This window comes from Ascaphus truei, chromosome 22 (genome assembly GCF_040206685.1).
Source record: "Ascaphus truei isolate aAscTru1 chromosome 22, aAscTru1.hap1, whole genome shotgun sequence".
Lineage (NCBI taxonomy): Eukaryota > Metazoa > Chordata > Amphibia > Anura > Ascaphidae > Ascaphus > Ascaphus truei.
The window spans coordinates 1,969,802-1,988,976 of record NC_134504.1 but is presented as its reverse complement, the minus strand read 5'-3'; the positions used below and the strand labels follow the sequence as shown (position 1 = coordinate 1,988,976).

General features: G+C 49.8%; 1 protein-coding gene across 2 annotated transcripts in view; it reads right to left on the bottom strand.

Moving 5' to 3' along the window:
• The window catches only part of ELAC2 (elaC ribonuclease Z 2), a 28,444-nt gene extending 10,191 nt beyond the window's left edge, over window positions 1-18,253 (bottom strand). The window contains exons 1-14 of one of the 2 annotated variants that reach the window (XM_075579636.1): window positions 17,955-18,253; window positions 16,810-16,860; window positions 16,651-16,721; window positions 15,904-15,968; window positions 14,347-14,404; window positions 14,142-14,210; window positions 9,707-9,847; window positions 6,741-6,799; window positions 5,330-5,388; window positions 4,173-4,245; window positions 3,386-3,498; window positions 2,702-2,800; window positions 1,707-1,845; window positions 1,311-1,390 (exon numbers count right to left, since the gene is read on the bottom strand). In XM_075579636.1, the coding sequence (XP_075435751.1) occupies window positions 1,311-1,390; window positions 1,707-1,845; window positions 2,702-2,800; window positions 3,386-3,498; window positions 4,173-4,245; window positions 5,330-5,388; window positions 6,741-6,799; window positions 9,707-9,847; window positions 14,142-14,210; window positions 14,347-14,404; window positions 15,904-15,968; window positions 16,651-16,721; window positions 16,810-16,860; window positions 17,955-18,193 (1,316 nt within the window). In that variant the 5' untranslated portion in view covers window positions 18,194-18,253. Of the gene's footprint in view, window positions 1-1,310; window positions 1,391-1,706; window positions 1,846-2,701; window positions 2,801-3,385; window positions 3,499-4,172; window positions 4,246-5,329; window positions 5,389-6,740; window positions 6,800-9,706; window positions 9,848-14,141; window positions 14,211-14,346; window positions 14,405-15,903; window positions 15,969-16,650; window positions 16,722-16,809; window positions 16,861-17,002; window positions 17,411-17,954 lie in introns of those variants that run through there. The other variant, XM_075579637.1, reaches the window with a different exon arrangement.
• Window positions 18,254-19,175: the final 922 nt, after the last annotated feature.

The window sequence follows — 19,175 nt, the reverse complement described above, 5'->3', positions numbered from 1 at the left end:
CCCCACGGGGTGTGCGGGAGTTACATTCCCCACGGGGCGTGCGGGAGTTACATTCCCCACGGGGCGTGCGGGAGTTACATTCCCCACGGGGCGTGCAGGAGTTACATTCCCCACGGGGTGTGCAGGAGTTACATTCCCCACGGGGTGTGCAGGAGTTACATTCCCCACGGGGTGTGCCGGAGTTACATTCCCCACGGGGTGTGCGGGAGTTACATTCCCCACGGGGTGTGCAGGAGTTACATTCCCCACGGGGTGTGCAGGAGTTACATTCCCCACGGGGTGTGCAGGAGTTACACTCCCCACGGGGTGTGCAGGAGTTACACTCCCCACGGGGTGTGCAGGAGTTACATTCCCCACGGGGTGTGCAGGAGTTACATTCCACACGGGGTGTGCAGGAGTTACACTCCCCACGGGGTGTGCAGGAGTTACATTCCCCACGGGGTGTGCAGGAGTTACATTCCCCACGGGGTGTGCAGGAGTTACATTCCCCACGGGGTGTGCCGGAGTTACACTCCCCACGGGGTGTGCAGGAGTTACACTCCCCACGGGGTGTGCAGGAGTTACATTCCCCACGGGGTGTGCAGGAGTTACACTCCCCGCGGGGTGTGCAGGAGTTACACTCCCCACGGGGTGTGCCGGAGTTACATTCCCCACGGGGTGTGCAGGAGTTACATTCCACACGGGGTGTGCAGGAGTTACATTCCCCACGGGGTGTGCCGGAGTTACATTCCCCACGGGGTGTGCCGGAGTTACATTCCCCACGGGGTGTGCCGGAGTTACATTCCCCACGGGGTGTGCAGGAGTTACACTCCCCACGGGGTGTACCGGATGCAGCACACGAGCGGCCCGGGCAGCGTTTATTCTTCTAGCAGTTCCTGTATCTTATAAACACTGCCCTACTCTATCAGTCCATTACCTGCCACAAGGTCTCGCTCGTCGCCAATCCAGTCGTGGGGTGCAATGACCCGCTGCTATGCCGTCTATATACTGTACATATCAGATTGTAAGCTCTTCGGGGCAGGGATGCCTGCTCCTAATGTTACATTTATATCTTGATGCACTTCTCATCTGTATTTATATGTTGTCTGTATTGTAATGTGATGGGTACTATTAAATAAAAACTGTGCATACACAACATGAAAACAACAAGAGGGGGTGAATCCAAAGTGTGTGTAGGGTGCGGTGTGTCTGGGTAGTAATGAAACATGTACTATAACTAAAAGTCATTGGGGAGGTATAACCAGGACCTGCTTTACCAGTGCCATGTGCATGGTTTCCGGAAGGGACTGTGGACGCTCGTCCGTACAAACCTTTGCCACTCCAGCTTTGGCCTCAGCAGGTATTTGAGGAGACATTCGCCTCTCACGCCAAGCGAATCCGCCTGATCGTCCTTTACACAAACGGAAAAAGGTACAAATAAGTGCACGTCCGTACATAAACACGCAAAGAGGAAAGACAAACCCTTCCTTTAAAGCGGTGCACACGCGTGTTGTGTGAAAGTACGACATTGTATTGGTGGGGAACAGCCTATGAGACATGAAACCAATACTTCCCCAACATGATGGGTAAAGCGTAATGAAACAGAATTACAGATCAGCGGGCGCTCGCCTGGTATTTAAACTAAGTCACTTAAACATAAAAGGGGAGTCCGTACATAAAAGGCGACGACACGCCCAACACACGTCTTACAGGGAGAAACTATTTACCTTGCGCTGCACACGTGCGAGCTGCGGAAAGATCTCGGAGTGAACAAGGTTCAGCTGCGCCTGGATCTTGTAACTACGGAGGTTGTGCGTAGTAGCGGTATTTTCATTCAGGATCAGGTGTTCTGTCTGGGGCCCAAACCTGCATTTAAATGAAGCATTAATAGCAAGCTTACGCGTCTGCAAGTGGACTTTAGCTAAAGCGTTTTCTTAGCCACGTCACAGCGATGGAAGCTGGAAGCACATGTGATAGGGACGCTTCATTCTGAAAGGGGTCACTTCTTCCTAGAAGGTTGGAAATCAAACGCTTTATGCTCGCAGAACGGAATGAAAAAGTAGCCAATAAACATGATGCGGCTGCACTTTGCAGGAAGGACGCTGCATTTCTGAGTCAGGTGAACACTGCCCTAGTGGAGAGAATGCATCAAATAAATGTTCCGTGTGCATGTTTGGAAGGAAAGGTGATCATTTTATTACTGCCATGTTACAAAAATGGAGACATACTGAAAAAATATACTGTTCCTTTCTCTTGACGAGGTTCAAACATACACAGAAACGCGCTCACGCGCTTTAAAAACACGGTTGGTGAAATGTCTGATTATTGCAACATGCTAATGTATGTATAGATTAGATATATAGATATAAAAAACACACGTGTGTATTTTTCATTGATATATGTACACATACGTAGATGCATGCTGGGTATTGCCCAGAGAAACAGGATAGAGAATGAATGTATTGGAGAACACAAATCTGGGACATCATCACACGGGTGAGGAAATGTAAATGGCGGTGGGCCGGACATATCCCAAGAAGAAATGACCCCCGTTGGACAAAGTACTCGACTGGATTCCAAGGGCAATAAAGAGACCAAGACGACGACCAAAATGAAGATGGGTCCTTCATCCAGCAGTGGATCGGCAGGGGCGGGCGGGCATGTGTGCATACGAACACATACACCAAACGTACCTTCCCATATGATATAAATTCACACTTGCCTGCTCATCCACTGCCTATAGCCGCTGGTGTGAAGAACGCGTTCGGGCGTCATATGAATAACCAGCACCACGGGATTTTCCGATTTCCCTTCTTGGTACCTGCAACGTTGGGGACAGAGGCTGGTGACCGGGATGGAGATGCTTCAAAATAGGAGACGGACCGCTCAATAGGAGGAGGGGCGGGCAATGCCAGTCCTCAAGGGCCACCAACAGGTCAGGTATTAAGGATTTCCCTGCTTCAGCACAGGTGGCTCAATCTTCGACTGCACCACCTGTGCTGAAGCAGGGATATCCTTAATACCCGACCCGTGTGGCCCTTAAGGGCGGGTGTTGCCCACCAATCATTGAAGCTGTTCTGTAAGGAGTTGTACTCTCTAAATATGAAGCTACAGTTCTACACTTGGCTCAAATCCTTTGCACAATAATAAACCCAGCACACCCTAATTTGGGCTACACCTGTACTATAATGGAGGCGGTCCACATACAGTACCCCTCTAATTCGGGATAAAAGAAACAGTAATCACCTTTGTACTGCGCTGTTAAAAGGTTGGCACTTCGCAGATCACGGACAAGGCTCCCCCCCCCGACAAAAAAGTTCCCAAAAACTGGCTTTACATTATTTAAGCCGCGGTTCTCCCAACTTTGACCGATGACCGTCAGTGTGCAGGTACAAGAGGACGTTACCTTCTGAACACTTCATTCTCACAGACGGCGTCTACAAAGTCCTCGCTGGGACACTCTACCACAATAAAAGCCGGGCCGGGGTCCGTGGCGGTGCAGACATCTTCCGGGAGGATCTGGGAAGAGGTGGAATTAGGGGATCAAGCTGACGAAACATAGGAAAGAGTCTCAAATATCCAGCTGGTGATGTGATGATGTTCAGTTCTATAATAAGTCGCCCGTCTCCAGAAAGAAGATAAAAACACAAAAAAAAAGAGCTTTTTGTGAAAAAATGCAACAAAAAAAAATACATAAAAAGAAATAAAAATCGAGGAGTCTCTTGGAGCTGAACCCCGCTATTTTTAGTTATGGGGGCACCCCTGTTGCGGAGATTCAGCTCCCACCAAGGAAAACAAAATGGCCATTAAATTCCACGGATCTTGCAGACCAATAAGAAGCCGCCATGTCAGAGGGATGACACGGCGACGTCCTATTGGATCTTTGTTAATGTTCCTGAATTTTCTAGGTAAATAATCATGGTAACAGGGGGTCCCTGGAGGAACAGGGGGTCCCTGGAGGAACAGGGTCTGTAATAAGAGTATGGGGAAAGAGGCAGGCTTACCGCTCGGAACCTGTATGGGATCAGTGCTTCCTAAGCAGAGGCAGCCGTCTCCTCGGAGCTAAATAGCCGGCTTTCCTTTGCCTTCTGACCGTCAGAGTCCCACTTACATTTTCAATTTCCCTACTATTATTTAGCTAAGCAATCCCCAACAAACAGCTGAGCCACGACCTACTTTTTAAGGCCGCTTACCTGTTTTCCCTCAAAGACGATACTTTTTCCTGCCTTGAGATCTGCAATTATAGGGCCGATGGCGTGTGTCCCTCTAAGATAAAACAATAACGCATTCAGTGTAACCGCGTTCCGCATTCACCACTGAGCCCATTAACTACAGCCAAAAAAGCATGTACTCTAAAATGCCAGTGTATTGGAATAACTGGGAATCCTTCAAATACTGTTCATATTTAATTCCAGAAAGTTTATAGGAAGTCCATGTTAAAAAGGACAAGAAGCAAAAAGTGACATGCTGAGTACTCATTTGCGTGTTATTACCCAGAATCCCTCTATGCTAAGAGATAATGGGGAAGGGCAGGGTTGCAGACCTGTCTCAGACGTGTGAATTTTTTAACCCAAATCTGAAACCAAAGTATTTTTTAAGTATTTATTAAAGTTTGGAAGGGGTTTGATTTCCTCTGGCAGTGATGTCACTGTATGATGTCACTGTATGATCAGCGAGCGCTTGTACAGTCAGATTCCCTCCTCCCCTTAATCTTCACTGGCTCTCTGATAAGGACGGGTGAGATAAGGGGGAAGAAAACACTTGGTTGCCAAACACTCCCCATTCTGAGGCCTCCAAGACACTGACCTGGCCGCCCAGGTGGAACTGCACCTCTAAATATTCAGAGTTGTACAATAAAGCCGTTTACAGCAGTACAAATCTCAGATAGTCACCCAATATTACAAGAAGGTGAAATGAAGGAGGATTTTCTTCAACACTATACAGAGATTTGCTGATATAACCAGGAAAGAAGCAATATACAAAGGATATCGCCTGACATTGCAAAGGTATACAGTCCCTAATGCCCGGCTAGATATGATTGTACCCTGGTTACAGAAACCCACCTCACCCGAGACTACAATTACGCATACGTACACAGGAAGGCCAAGTACACAGGACATACGTACACAGGAAGGCCAAGTACACAGGACATACGTACACAGGAAGGCCAAGTACACAGGACATACGTACACAGGAAGGCCAAGTACACAGGACATACGTACACAGGAAGGCCAAGTACACAGGACATACGTACACAGGAAGGCCAAGTACACAGGACATACGTACACAGGAAGGCCAAGTACACAGGACATACGTACACAGGAAGGCCAAGTACACAGGACATACGTACACAGGAAGGCCAAGCTCTTTCGCTTTGAGAACCAAGAAATTTCCTTTTTTGGGATGAAGCTGCAAAATATAAAAAAAAAATAGTCTGGTTAAATGTGAAAATAAAATGTCAGTTTTTTATGGAAGATAACAGAATGGGAATGACACTATAGGGTTAGGCTGTATAGGGAGAGGTATTAGCAGCGGGGTGTATAGGGAGAGGTATTAGCAGCGGGATATTAGGGTGTATAGGGAGAGGTATTAGCAGCGGGATGTTAGGGTGTATAGGGAGAGGTATTAGCAGCGGGATGTTAGGGTGTATAGGGAGAGGTATTAGCAGCGGGGTGTATAGGGAGAGGTATTAGCAGCGGGATATTAGGGTGTATAGGGAGAGGTATTAGCAGCGGGATGTTAGGGTGTATAGGGAGAGGTATTAGCAGCGGGATGTTAGTGTGTATAGGGAGAGGTATTAGAGGATGTTAGGGTGTATAGGGAGAGGTATTAGCAGCGGGATGTTAGGGTGTATAGGGAGAGGTATTAGCAGCGGGACGTTGGGGTGTATAGGGAGAGGTATTAGCAGCGGGATGTTAGGGTGTATAGGGAGAGGTATTAGCAGCGGGATGTTAGGGTGTATAGGGAGAGGTATTAGCAGCGGGATGTTAGGGTGTATAGGGAGAGGTATTAGCAGCGGGATGTTAGGGTGTATAGGGAGAGGTATTAGCAGCGGGATGTTAGGGTATATAGGGAGAGGTATTAGCAGCGGGATGTTAGGGTGTATAGGGAGAGGTATTAGCAGCGGGATGTTAGGGTGTATAGGGAGAGGTATTAGCAGCGGGATGTTAGGGTGTATAGGGAGAGGTATTAGCAGCGGGATGTTAGGGTGTATAGGAAGAGGTATTAGCAGCGGGTGTTAGGGTGTATAGGGAGAGGTATTAGCAGCGGGTGTTAGGGTGTATAAGGAGAGGTATTAGCAGCGGGGTGTATAGGAAATATGAAGGATGAACTTCACGGCAAGGGGGGGGGGGGATTTGTGGAATAGCCCCCCAGCAGAGGTGATAGGGGCTAATATAGTAAGGGGATTCTTAAATGCTTGTGATACACACAAAGGCCAGATCCTAAATACCAAAGAAAGCCCCAGGGACCAGATAAGGACTGCGGTGTTAAAGCAGACAGGGGGGGGGGGGGGCGGTGGGGGGTAGATGGCTTTTTGTGCCATTAAATGTGATGTTTCTGCACAATAACCCCCAGCGACATAAGCTTAAAAATGATTCTTTAGGTGACAATGTACAAAGAATAAATAAAGTCTGCGGCGTAACAGAGAGCCCAAATCTGCGTTCCGCCAGCGCAGAGTAACTGACGGCAATGTCACTCCCCTATTCATGGTCAGTAAAAGTCACGCCGATTACGGAAAATAAAAGGCCGCAGACGCTCACCTTGCATATAAATGAGATGACCAAGGACGGGTCTCTTGCTGACGGTCTGTCCCTGTGTTCTGTTATAAAAGGGACATGTTACACGGCCGCACACACTCGCCTGCTCTGTAACATGTTACACGGCCGCACACACTCGCCTGCTCTGTAACATGTTACACGGCCGCACACACTCGCCTGCTCTGTAACGTGTTACACGGCCGCACACACTCGCCTGCTCTGTAACGTGTTACACGGCCGCACACACTCGCCTGCTCTGTAACGTGTTACACGGCCGCACACACTCGCCTGCTCTGTAACGTGTTACACGGCCGCACACACTCGCCTGCTCTGTAACGTGTTACACGGCCGCACACACTCGCCTGCTCTGTAACGTGTTACACGGCCGCACACACTCGCCTGCTCTGTAACGTGTTACACGGCCGCACACACTCGCCTGCTCTGTAACGTGTTACACGGCCGCACACACTCGCCTGCTCTGTAACATGTTACACGGCCGCACACACTCGCCTGCTCTGTAACATGTTACACGGCCGCACACACTCGCCTGCTCTGTAACATGTTACACGGCCGCACACACTCGCCTGCTCTGTAACATGTTACACGGCCGCACACACTCGCCTGCTCTGTAACATGTTACACGGCCGCACACACTCGCCTGCTCTGTAACATGTTACACGGCCGCACACACTCGCCTGCTCTGTAACATGTTACACGGCCGCACACACTCGCCTGCTCTGTAACATGTTACACGGCCGCACACACTCGCCTGCTCTGTAACATGTTACACGGCCGCACACACTCGCCTGCTCTGTAACATGTTACACGGCCGCACACACTCGCCTGCTCTGTAACATGTTACACGGCCGCACACACTCGCCTGCTCTGTAACATGTTACACGGCCGCACACACTCGCCTGCTCTGTAACATGTTACACGGCCGCACACACTCGCCTGCTCTGTAACATGTTACACGGCCGCACACACTCGCCTGCTCTGTAACATGTTACACGGCCGCACACACTCGCCTGCTCTGTAACATGTTACACGGCCGCACACACTCGCCTGCTCTGTAACATGTTACACGGCCGCACACACTCGCCTGCTCTGTAACATGTTACACGGCCGCACACACTCGCCTGCTCTGTAACATGTTACACGGCCGCACACACTCGCCTGCTCTGTAACATGTTACACGGCCGCACACACTCGCCTGCTCTGTAACATGTTACACGGCCGCACACACTCGCCTGCTCTGTAACATGTTACACGGCCGCACACACTCGCCTGCTCTGTAACATGTTACACGGCCGCACACACTCGCCTGCTCTGTAACATGTTACACGGCCGCACACACTCGCCTGCTCTGTAACATGTTACACGGCCGCACACACTCGCCTGCTCTGTAACATGTTACACGGCCGCACACACGTGGCTGCTCTGTAACATGTTACACGGCCGCACACACTCGCCTGCTCTGTAACATGTTACACGGCCGCACACACTCGCCTGCTCTGTAACATGTTACACGGCCGCACACACTCGCCTGCTCTGTAACATGTTACACGGCCGCACACACTCGCCTGCTCTGTAACATGTTACACGGCCGCACACACTCGCCTGCTCTGTAACATGTTACACGGCCGCACACACTCGCCTGCTCTGTAACGCATGGGCAGAGCTGAATGTAACATCAGAGGATCACAGGCAGAAATGCGGGCGCAGTGTGATCCCTAAACGTCAACCACAACCTCTCTGTAAAGAAGCCATACAGATAAGGGGAGGGAGAGGGGGGCTCTGCCTGTGCAAACTCATTCTGAACACACAGACATCAGACAGAAAGGGAGCAGCCTGAGGGAATCAAACCTCTCCCAGGCCCCAGCTTATCGGGTTTACACAACACTCCTAGGAGGGACTGACCCATTAACCCCGTCACTGCCATTAGTACACTTTGCCCCTAGGAGGGACTGACCCATTAACCCCGTCACTGCCATTAGTACACTTTGCTCCAAGGAGGGACTGACCCATTAACCCCGTCACTGCCATTAGTACACTTTGCTCCAAGGAGGGACTGACCCATTAACCCCGTCACTGCCATTAGTACACTTTGCTCCAAGGAGGGACTGACCCGTTAACCCTGTCACTGCCATTAGTACACTTTGCCCCTAGGAGGGACTGACCCCTTAACCCCGTCACTGCCATTAGTACACTTTGCCCCTAGGAGGGACTGCCCCCTTAACCCTGTCACTGCCATTAGTACACTTTGCCCCTAGGAGGTACTGCCCCCTTAACCCTGTCACTGCCATTAGTACACTTTGCCCCTAGGAGGGACTGACCCCTTAACCCTGACACTGCCATTAGTACACTTTGCCCCTAGGAGGGACTGACCCCTTAACCATGTCACTGCCATTAGTACACTTTGTCCCTAGGAGGGACTGACCCCTTAACCCTGTCACTGCCATTAGTACACTTTGTCCCTAGGAGGGACTGACCCCTTAACCATGTCACTGCCATTAGTACACTTTGCCCCTAGGAGGGACTGACCCCTTAACCCTGTCACTGCCATTAGTACACTTTGCCCCTAGGAGGGACTGACCCGTTAACCCTGTCACTGCCATTAGTACACTTTGCCCCTAGGAGACACTGACCCCTTAACCCTGTCACTGCCATTAGTACACGTTGCCCCTAGGAGACACTGACCCCTTAACCCTGTCACTGCCATTAGTACACTTTGCCCCTAGGAGACACTGACCCCTTAACCCTGTCACTGCCATTAGTACACGTTGCCCCTAGGAGACACTGACCCCTTAACCCTGTCACTGCCATTAGTACACGTTGCCCCTAGGAGACACTGACCCCTTAACCCTGTCACTGCCATTAGTACACTTTGCCCCTAGGCGGGACTGACCCCTTAACCCTGTCACTGCCATTAGTACACTTTGCCCCTAGGCGGGACTGACCCTTTTTACCTTCTCTCACTGCAGGGGCGGCCTGTGTTGGTTTGGGACTTCCCTTCTTTGCTTTGGGTGACTGGGAATTAGGACTCGCTCGGCCAGGTTTCGTCCCAGCACTCGGAGACGCAGCAGAGGTTTTATTTAGTATGTCACTGCCTGAGAAACAAACACACACAGACGCGGCAAGGACAGCATTACGGTGGCTCTACCCGTTCCACGGACACCGGACACTAAAAACATTTCCGCCGACTGTCATGGCGAGAACAAGGAAGGATATGGAAGCTGTTCTGACTCCCGCGCACCGTGGCAAGCGCTAGAGGCGGGCAGTGACCTCGCTCCCCGCAGACGCGCACAGCGTCCGTCTTTCTTTTGTGCTTTTATTGTAAAAGGGAACAATAACAAAAAGGGGGAACTGGGCAGGTAGCCACGGTGCAAAGCTGAGGGAGAGGCAAAGGATGATAGTATTACCAGGAGACGGGACAGCCGACTGCTGGTTTCAAAAGGAAGCCATGCTTTCCTGAGCAAGTAATGGGATAAACCAGCTGGCAGGGGGGGAGGCCAAACAGTCAGGGGGGTTACCAAGGCAACAGGCTGGGAAGCCAGGAGAGAAAGCAACAATGTTGCAACTTACGCTGAGGAGCTGGCCGGCTCAGCGCAGGGAGACGGGCGCAGGGAGACGGGCGCAGGGAGACGGGCGCAGGGAGACGGGCGCAGGGAGACGGGCGCAGGGAGACGCGCGCAGGGAGACGGGCGCAGGGAGACGCGCGCAGGGAGACGGGCGCAGGGAGACGGGCGCAGGGAGACGGGCGCAGGGAGACGGGCGCAGGGAGACGGGCGCAGGGAGACGGGCGCAGGGAGACGGGCGCAGGGAGACGCGCACACGTATATGCAGCAAATTCAGTGACAGCACTTCCAATAGGCCCATACTTACTGAGCAATGCGATGCCATAGGACATCTTCCGGGGTCAGTGAATGCGGTGTAAGTAGTCTCTCCGATGCCACATAGCAGCGCTTACTAAATATGGGAGAGGGAGATATTCCCCCGCTCCTGTGAGCTGCTCAATGACGGCATACTGATGTATAGGGTCCTGCTCCTCACCTTACACAGGGAACTAGTGATCAGCGCAGGAGAGGAGCGGGCAGTACTGTATATATCAGCGCAGGAGAGGAGCGGGCAGTACTGTATATATCAGCGCAGGAGAGGAGCGGGCAGTACTGTATGTATCAGCGCAGGAGATGAGCGGGCAGTACTGTATTTATCAGCGCAGGAGAGGAGCGGGCAGTACTGTATGTATCAGCGCAGGAGAGGAGCGGGCAGTACTGTATATATCAGCGCAGGAGAGGAGCGGGCAGTACTGTATGTATCAGAGCAGGAGAGGAGCGGGCAGTACTGTATTTATCAGCGCAGGAGAGGAGCGGGCAGTACTGTATGTATCAGCGCAGGAGAGGAGCGGGCAGTACTGTATGTATCAGCGCAGGAGAGGAGCGGGCAGTACTGTATTTATCAGCGCAGGAGAGGAGCGGGCAGTACTGTATGTATCAGCGCAGGAGAGGAGCGGGCAGTACTGTATGTATCAGCGCAGGAGAGGAGCGGGCAGTACTGTATATATCAGCGCAGGAGAGGAGCGGGCAGTACTGTATGTATCAGCGCAGGAGAGGAGCGGGCAGTACTGTATGTATCAGCGCAGGAGAGGAGCGGGCAGTACTGTATGTATCAGCGCAGGAGAGGAGCGGGCAGTACTGTATGTATCAGCGCAGGAGAGGAGCGGGCAGTACTGTATGTATCAGCGCAGGAGAGGAGCGGGCAGTACTGTATGTATCAGCACATGAGAGGAGCGGGCAGTACTGTATGTATCAGCGCAGGAGAGGAGCGGGTAGTACTGTATGTATCAGCGCAGGAGAGGAGCGGGCAGTACTGTATGTATCAGCACAGGAGAGGAGCGGGCAGTACTGTATGTATCAGCGCAGGAGAGGAGCGGGCAGTACTGTATGTATCAGCGCAGGAGAGGAGCGGGCAGTACTGTATGTATCAGCGCAGGAGAGGAGCGGGCAGTACTGTATGTATCAGCGCAGGAGAAGAGCGGGCAGTACTGTATGTATCAGAGCAGGAGAGGAGCGGGCAGTACTGTATGTATCAGCGCAGGAGAGAAGCGGGCAGTACTGTATGTCTCAGCGCAGGAGAGGAGCGGGCAGTACTGTATTTATCAGCGCAGGAGAGGAGCGGGCAGTACTGTATTTATCAACGCAGGAGAGGAGCGGGCAGTACTGTATTTATCAGCGCAGGAGAGGAGCGGGCAGTACCATACGTATCAGCGCAGGAGAGGAGCGGGCAGTACTGTATTTATCAGCACAGGAGAGGAGCGGGCAGTACTGTATATATATCAGCGCAGGAGAGGAGCGGGCAGTACTGTATGTATCAGCGCAGGAGAGGAGCGGGCAGTACTGTATGTATCATTGCAGGATAGGAGCGGGCAGTACTGTATTTATCAGCACAGGAGAGGAGCGGGCAGTACTGTATATATCAGCACAGGAGAGGAGCGGGCAGTACTGTACGTATCAGCGCAGGAGAGGAGCGGGCAGTACTGTATTTATCAGCGCAGGAGAGGAGCGGGCAGTACTGTATATATCAGCACAGGAGAGGAGCGGGCAGTACTGTACGTATCAGCGCAGGAGAGGAGCGGGCAGTACTGTATATATCAGCACAGGAGAGGAGCGGGCAGTACTGTATGTATCAGCGCAGGAGAGGAGCGGGCAGTACTGTACGTATCAGCACAGGAGAGGAGCGGGCAGTACTGTGTATATCAGCACAGGAGGAGCGGGCAATACTGTATTTATCAGCGCAGGAGAGGAGCGGGCAGTACTGTGTATATCAGCACAGGAGGATCGGGCAATACTGTATTTATCAGCGCAGGAGAGGAGCGGGCAGTACTGTGTGTATCAGCGCAGGAAAGGAGCGGGCAGTACTGTACGTATCAGCGCAGGAGAGGAGCGGGCAGTACTGTATTTATCAGCGCAGGAGAGAAGCGGGCAATACCATACGTATCAGCGCAGGAGAGGAGCGGGCAGTACTGTATTTATCAGCGCAGGAGAGGAGCGGGCAGTACTGTATCAGCACAGGAGAGGAGCGGGCAGTACTGTATGTATCACCGCAGGAGAGGAGCGGGCAGTACTGTATGCATCAGCACAGGAGAGGAGCGGGCAGTACTGTATCAGCACAGGAGAGGAGCGGGCAGTACTGTATGTATCAGCGCAGGAGAGGAGCAGGCAGTACTGTATATATCAGCGCAGGAGAGGAGCGGGCAGTACTGTATGTATCAGCGCAGGAGAGGAGCAGGCAGTACTGTATATATCAGCGCAGGAGAGGAGCGGGCAGTACTGTATTTATCAGCGCAGGAGAGGAGGGGGCAGTACTGTATTTATCAGCACAGGAGAGGAGCGGGCAGTACTGTATGTATCAGCGCAGGAGAGGAGCGGGCAGTACTGTATGTATCAGCGCAGGAGAGGAGCGGGCAGTACTGTATGTATCAGCGCAGGAGAGGAGCGGGCAGTACTGTATGTATCAGCACAGGAGAGGAGCGGGCAGTACTGTATGTATCAGCGCAGGAGAGGAGCGGGCAGTACTGTATGTATCAGCGCAGGAGAGGAGCGGGCAGTACTGTATGTATCAGCGCAGGAGAGGAGCGGGCAGTACTGTATTTATCAGCGCAGGAGAGGAGCGGGCAGTACTGTATGTATCAGCGCAGGAGAGGAGCGGGCAGTACTGTATGTATCAGCGCAGGAGAGGAGCGGGCAGTACTGTATGTATCAGCACAGGAGAGGAGCGGGCAGTACTGTATGTATCAGCGCAGGAGAGGAGCGGGCAGTACTGTATGTATCAGCGCAGGAGAGGAGCGGGCAGTACTGTATGTATCAGCGCAGGAGAGGAGCGGGCAGTACTGTATTTATCAGCGCAGGAGAGGAGCGGGCAGTACTGTATGTATCAGCGCAGGAGAGGAGCGGGCAGTACTGTATGTATCAGCGCAGGAGAGGAGCGGGCAGTACTATATTTATGCACTGGGGAGAGGGCGCTACTGGGGCGGCCGCTGGAGTTGCCCACTCATGCACTAGACTTGAGCCTACTGTACACGAGTTTTCAACAGCGATGTTACCATGTTACCTCTACAATGCAATTCAGGCCACACGCAAACTACTCATTTATAGTTGTTTGTTAACCATAGAGGAGTTATAAAGTAGTAACTAAAAATTTTTTTAACAGTGGCAGCAATTTTTAAATGCATCAAATATGTGCAGGTATTAAAAAAAATATGGCAAGCAGCGGAAATGTACATAACCCGATTAGTAATTTATATGTAACAGTTTTATTAAAGTCACCACCATAAAAACACACGAGCGCCGTTAATAGGAATATTGCTTTAAACAGAAAGGCACAGGGAAAAGAAATCGTACTTACTGAAGATGGGCACTTGATAAACCGTCATGGTGTCATCTGTGTATTCGGCGTCAGTGTACGGCCGCACCGCTGAATTACACGGAGAAAATAGCAACTCAGAAAAGGGCGCGTTCTATACTGTAGTGTCCCACGCGGCCGTTTCAGACAATATAGAACTGCCCCCGTACCAGCGTATTCCCCAAAACACTAACACCACGAGCCTTACCGAGGTCAATACCCTGCAAAGGGCCGGAGAACAATTTGATGGCCTCAAAGTATTTTTGCTGAGGAAAGAATAGAAAAATAAAAAAAACAAAATCAATGTAAAACACACACACGCACATACATGTGACAGGTACTGCAAAGTAACTATGACCTCTCGCAGGAAAAATCGATACTCCTCCCCCCCCCCCCCTCCTGTTTTAATTATTTTAGAGAGTAGAGAAAGGAGAATATTGACATCCACGGTCCATCCTCATTCCTTTACTTCCTGGAGCTTCTTGGGATAGAGAATACTGATGCTCAATCCCCCAGAATCCTCTCCTGGAGAACCAAGATGGTCGTCACCTTTCTCGATCCACAGGACGACATACGTTTCAAAATATAAGTTTCTAGAAACGGGGCTCAAATTTCACAAATATGTTGTTTTTTCAAGGAGGTGGGGAATGAGGGGGTCTCTGGAGCTTCCAACCAATAAGGAAAACTGCGTCTTTAATCCTCATGCAAAGGAGAATTTTGTTTTGATAAACATTTAATTTTAACAAAATTCCAATCAAGCGCACTCAAATACAAACCTACAGTATCAGAACGTGGAGAAAAACATGCAGAGTTTGCTAAGAAAAAGGATCAAATGTAATAGTCAAAAAGTTTGTGAAAGATATTAGATCCAGGCAATTTGGCACAAGTATTATACACTTAAGGATTAATCTATATAGGATTCAGAAACTGGATTCCAAGATAACAATACTAAATGGAAATATAGAAACAAAGAATTTGACGGTGAAGAACCTCACCTGCCCACTTAGTCTCCGTTATAATTAATATTGTTACAAACATGTTAGAAAGTTGGTCAAAATTGGCCACATATTTAGCGTTTAAACTTTAAAGCAAGAACTTATTATGCAATTTCATTTAATTAGAGTATAAGCTCCTCGGAGCAGGGACTCGTTTTCCTAAAATGTTACTTTTATGTCTGAAGCGCTTATTCCCATGTTCTGTTATTTGTATTATTTGTTATTTATAGGATTGTCACGTGTATTACTGCTGCGAAGCGCTATGTACATTAATGGCGCTATATAAATAAAGACATACATACATTTAACACATTTTACAGTTGCTACGCAAGCTTGTGTTGCTTCTATTTTGACCACTGATGAAATAACAGAAACAAACAAAATAATATTTGTCTTTCAAAGCAGCAATCTCCCCCCAAATCTAGTATTTCTTCAGGTTTTTTTCTACCTTACATGAACCCGTGGGTCCTCCAAACTTAATCCGCAAGCAGTGATGTCATCTGAAATATACGCTGACCGTATTGTTTCTCCCGGACAAGAATTCTTGTGAGAATTTCTAAATTAAATCTTTCGGGGACGGGGGGGGGGGTGGGGGGTGTGGTGTGTGTTATACACACAGTTGTGACATGAGCAGCACAGATTGCTGCTCGGCAAGGTTTAATCATGCGTTAGACACACTAGCCAGTCATTCTCAACATTTCAACATATTGAAACAAATTTGAAATATGCAGATTCTACTTCCCTAAGAAGCAACAACATACATAACTTACCAGTTGAGGTGGTCCAGAAAGAACACATTGAGGGACCCCCGTGTCTCTGAGGGTGAGAATCATACCTACAAAAAAAACAGATTCATGTACAGTACACTGAACCCGACATCTTGAACAATGTGAGTTCAATCTGAGATAAGGGAGCGATGTCCCAGTAACATACAAAGGTTTTGTGAATGTGTAACAAACTTGATATATAGATATAGACGTGTGTGTGTGAAAATAGTCATTTAGCTTTCTCCAAGGAATGGGGTGGGGGGGAGTAATATTTTGCGTGCAATTTGTCAAGCGTCTGGATAACAACCAACGCACTTGGTAATTGGTTTTCTATTTGCAAATGCATCAAACATTAAGAAACTTGTTAATCACGTCCTCTATATTTCATGCAGATGCGGCTGGCAGAAGTATGTGCCAACACAGGCCTGGCAGAGCTTGTATACCGCGTGTGCCCTTTGAGCGTTGGAGGGGCCGTGGTACCCTCCGGCAAAGCGTGGTCACGTCCCCGCTCTTTAAAACGGTCCTGTGACCGCGGACGACGTAAACCCGGAAACAGAAGAGTAATTCTCTTCCATTTCCCTTTACTCCAGATCGCAGGATGCCATCCAAGCTAAAAAAAAGGTCCACCGTTACCAAGAGATGCAAAACGGCTTTTAGCCGACAAGTTACAGAAATACTGGCGTTCCTGTATACACCCCAAATATATGGCGAGTCTATTGTTCTTACGACAAACCGATCCGTTTAACATACCCGATAATCCTCCAACATTCGCCCAATTCATTCGGGTCACAAAAATGTTGTCCAGACGCGCCACCTTTAACCTGGGATAAAAATGGAGGAATTAGACGCGCAGCCAAACATCTCCCAATAAGTTCGCCTTGTATTTTAGGGGGGACAGCGGTCACTTACTTGTGCTCTTGCATTAGCCGCTGTGTCCCCTCCCCACAGTTAAACAGGTACCTACAAGAGAGAAGATAAAACAGAAATCAACAGTGAGAACACAAACGGACACTTTCTTTCCCCTACATCTTGTAAACCCTTTGAAGTCCAAGTTATAAAGCTTATGTACACAAGAAACAACACAAGCTAGGAGGAAACATACAATAAAGTAATTGAGATCCTCTCTGTTTTCACAACGCCCTTTGATTTGTCATGTCACATATCACGCCATCATGAATTCAAAAGGATGAAGGCGAAACAATGGAAAGGGTTGGTGCCGAGTCAGGGGGAAGCAGAAGAATAATAGATTTGGATGAGATAGTTGTAGTCATATCTCTGTGTGGGACTGTGTGTGTGTATTTATATATCCCTGTAAATATGAGTGGTGTCACATATTGCTAGTCTCAGATATTATACATATGATAAAAATATGGTGTGTGTGTAAATATATTTACACAAAAATGAGCTCACAAATCGTCAACTGCACAGCCATGGTATATGAAATAGATACGTCACCAAAATCAAAAGACCAGGGAAGGCGACCGCACTACAAGTACATGAAGCGTATAATACTTAACCGCTCATTTTTTTACATCATCAGATGATAAAGTCATTGAACGGTGTGAGGCGAATTCGCTTCATTCGTCCTTTTGGGGTTAAATGGAAAAAAATGGGTATTTAACCCATATCCACAGGTATCCAAATTGGATTGAACACCTTTTTTCCCCATTGACCTGTAGTGCGGCCACCTTCCCTGGTGTTTTAATTTTGGTTTGGTGAAGTATCCATTTATATAGCAGTTATGACACGTGCACTCGCCGTTTGTGAGTTCATTTTTGTGTATATAAAATTCAGACGCATCATATGTATAATAACATATATCAGAGAGTAGCAATGAGACACACTCATTTACAGGGGGATATATGTATATATAGATATATATATATATACAGAGATATAATTGCCTAGTGTGCCCCCTCACATATATATATCCTGGGTAACATTGGGGATTTGACCTGTTCCCTCCATCAGGTCAGTCCAGTGACGTCACAAATCCAACATGGCCGCCCCCAGTGCTGAGACGCAGGCACGAGACCCCCAACCCCCGCCCGCACCTGTTAAACTCTGAGAACATGTAGACAGATCCCCCGGCGTCGCGGCCGCCGGCTCCCACCACCTGCAGGTACACGGTGGCGGGCCCGTGCTGCTCCGCGCCCCGCCACCGCTTCTCCCGGTTCTTTATGTGCCGCAGCGTGTCCTTGGCCTTGCGGGCGCAGAGGGCCCGGGCCGGTTCCTGCGTGAGCTGCGACATACCGAGCCACCGCTTCCCACAGCGTGAGCCCCGGAGCCACATCCAGGCACCGGCAGGCGGGCAGTGTGAGAGAACCGCACCGCCTGCTAAACAACCGACTGGCCAATCAGCGGCAGCCCCCCTGCACCAAGCAACCAATCAGCGGCAGTGCGTTGCACCGAGTATCCAATCAGCGGCAGTGCGTTGCACCGACCATCCAATCAGCCTTCAGTTCCCTTAGACAGGGCTAGAACGGGCACAGAGTTGTCACAGTGCGTCGGCACGCCAACCAACACGTGCACAGCCGCCATGTTTTGGCTGGCAGCTGTGTTTAACACTGCTAGCCTGTACAGCAGAAAGGTGGCAGTGTTAACGTGGCCATCAGTGTTAATTAAAATGATGTGACTCAGTTTTCTGTGCCACAGCTAAGGCTGCACTTATAGTGCCGGCGACAGCAACGTAGCGTCAAAACAAATCCATTGCCGCCGTCGCGTGCGCTTATAGTAAGCGCGGAGCGCCGGCTTGGTCACGATCGCTGGAAGTCGTCTCAATTTGATTTTTCCAGCGACCGTAGCGTGACGTCGGCACTATAAGCGCGGCCTTAGAAGTGTAACCCCACTCAGGCAGTAAAGGGGTTAAATATAATAAGTACCCCTTGACCCTGTTGCTGTATGCAACTCAAAATAAAACAAAGCGTTATCGAAAGCAAAATATCATGAAAGCAATCCCTCACTAACTCTCAGCTTGTTCCCGCAGAGGGTGCAGGCGCCACCACGCTTAGTGACCAGAAAACAACGTTCTTGCAAAAAAATGAAACAGTCGAGCAGATTTGGCAGTTTTCATATAATTGGGAAATAAATGATAAATTGCATTGGGGGAGCGTTTGTCCGAACGGTGTCATCTTCCTAACTTACCCTGTCCTTATCAGACAGCTGATAAGGTGAAGGGAGAGAGGGGACTATGCCTGTGCAAACTCTTGCTCCACCCATAGTGCCATCGGACAAAAGAGCAGCCGGAGGAAATCAAAACCCTATGCACTGCCATT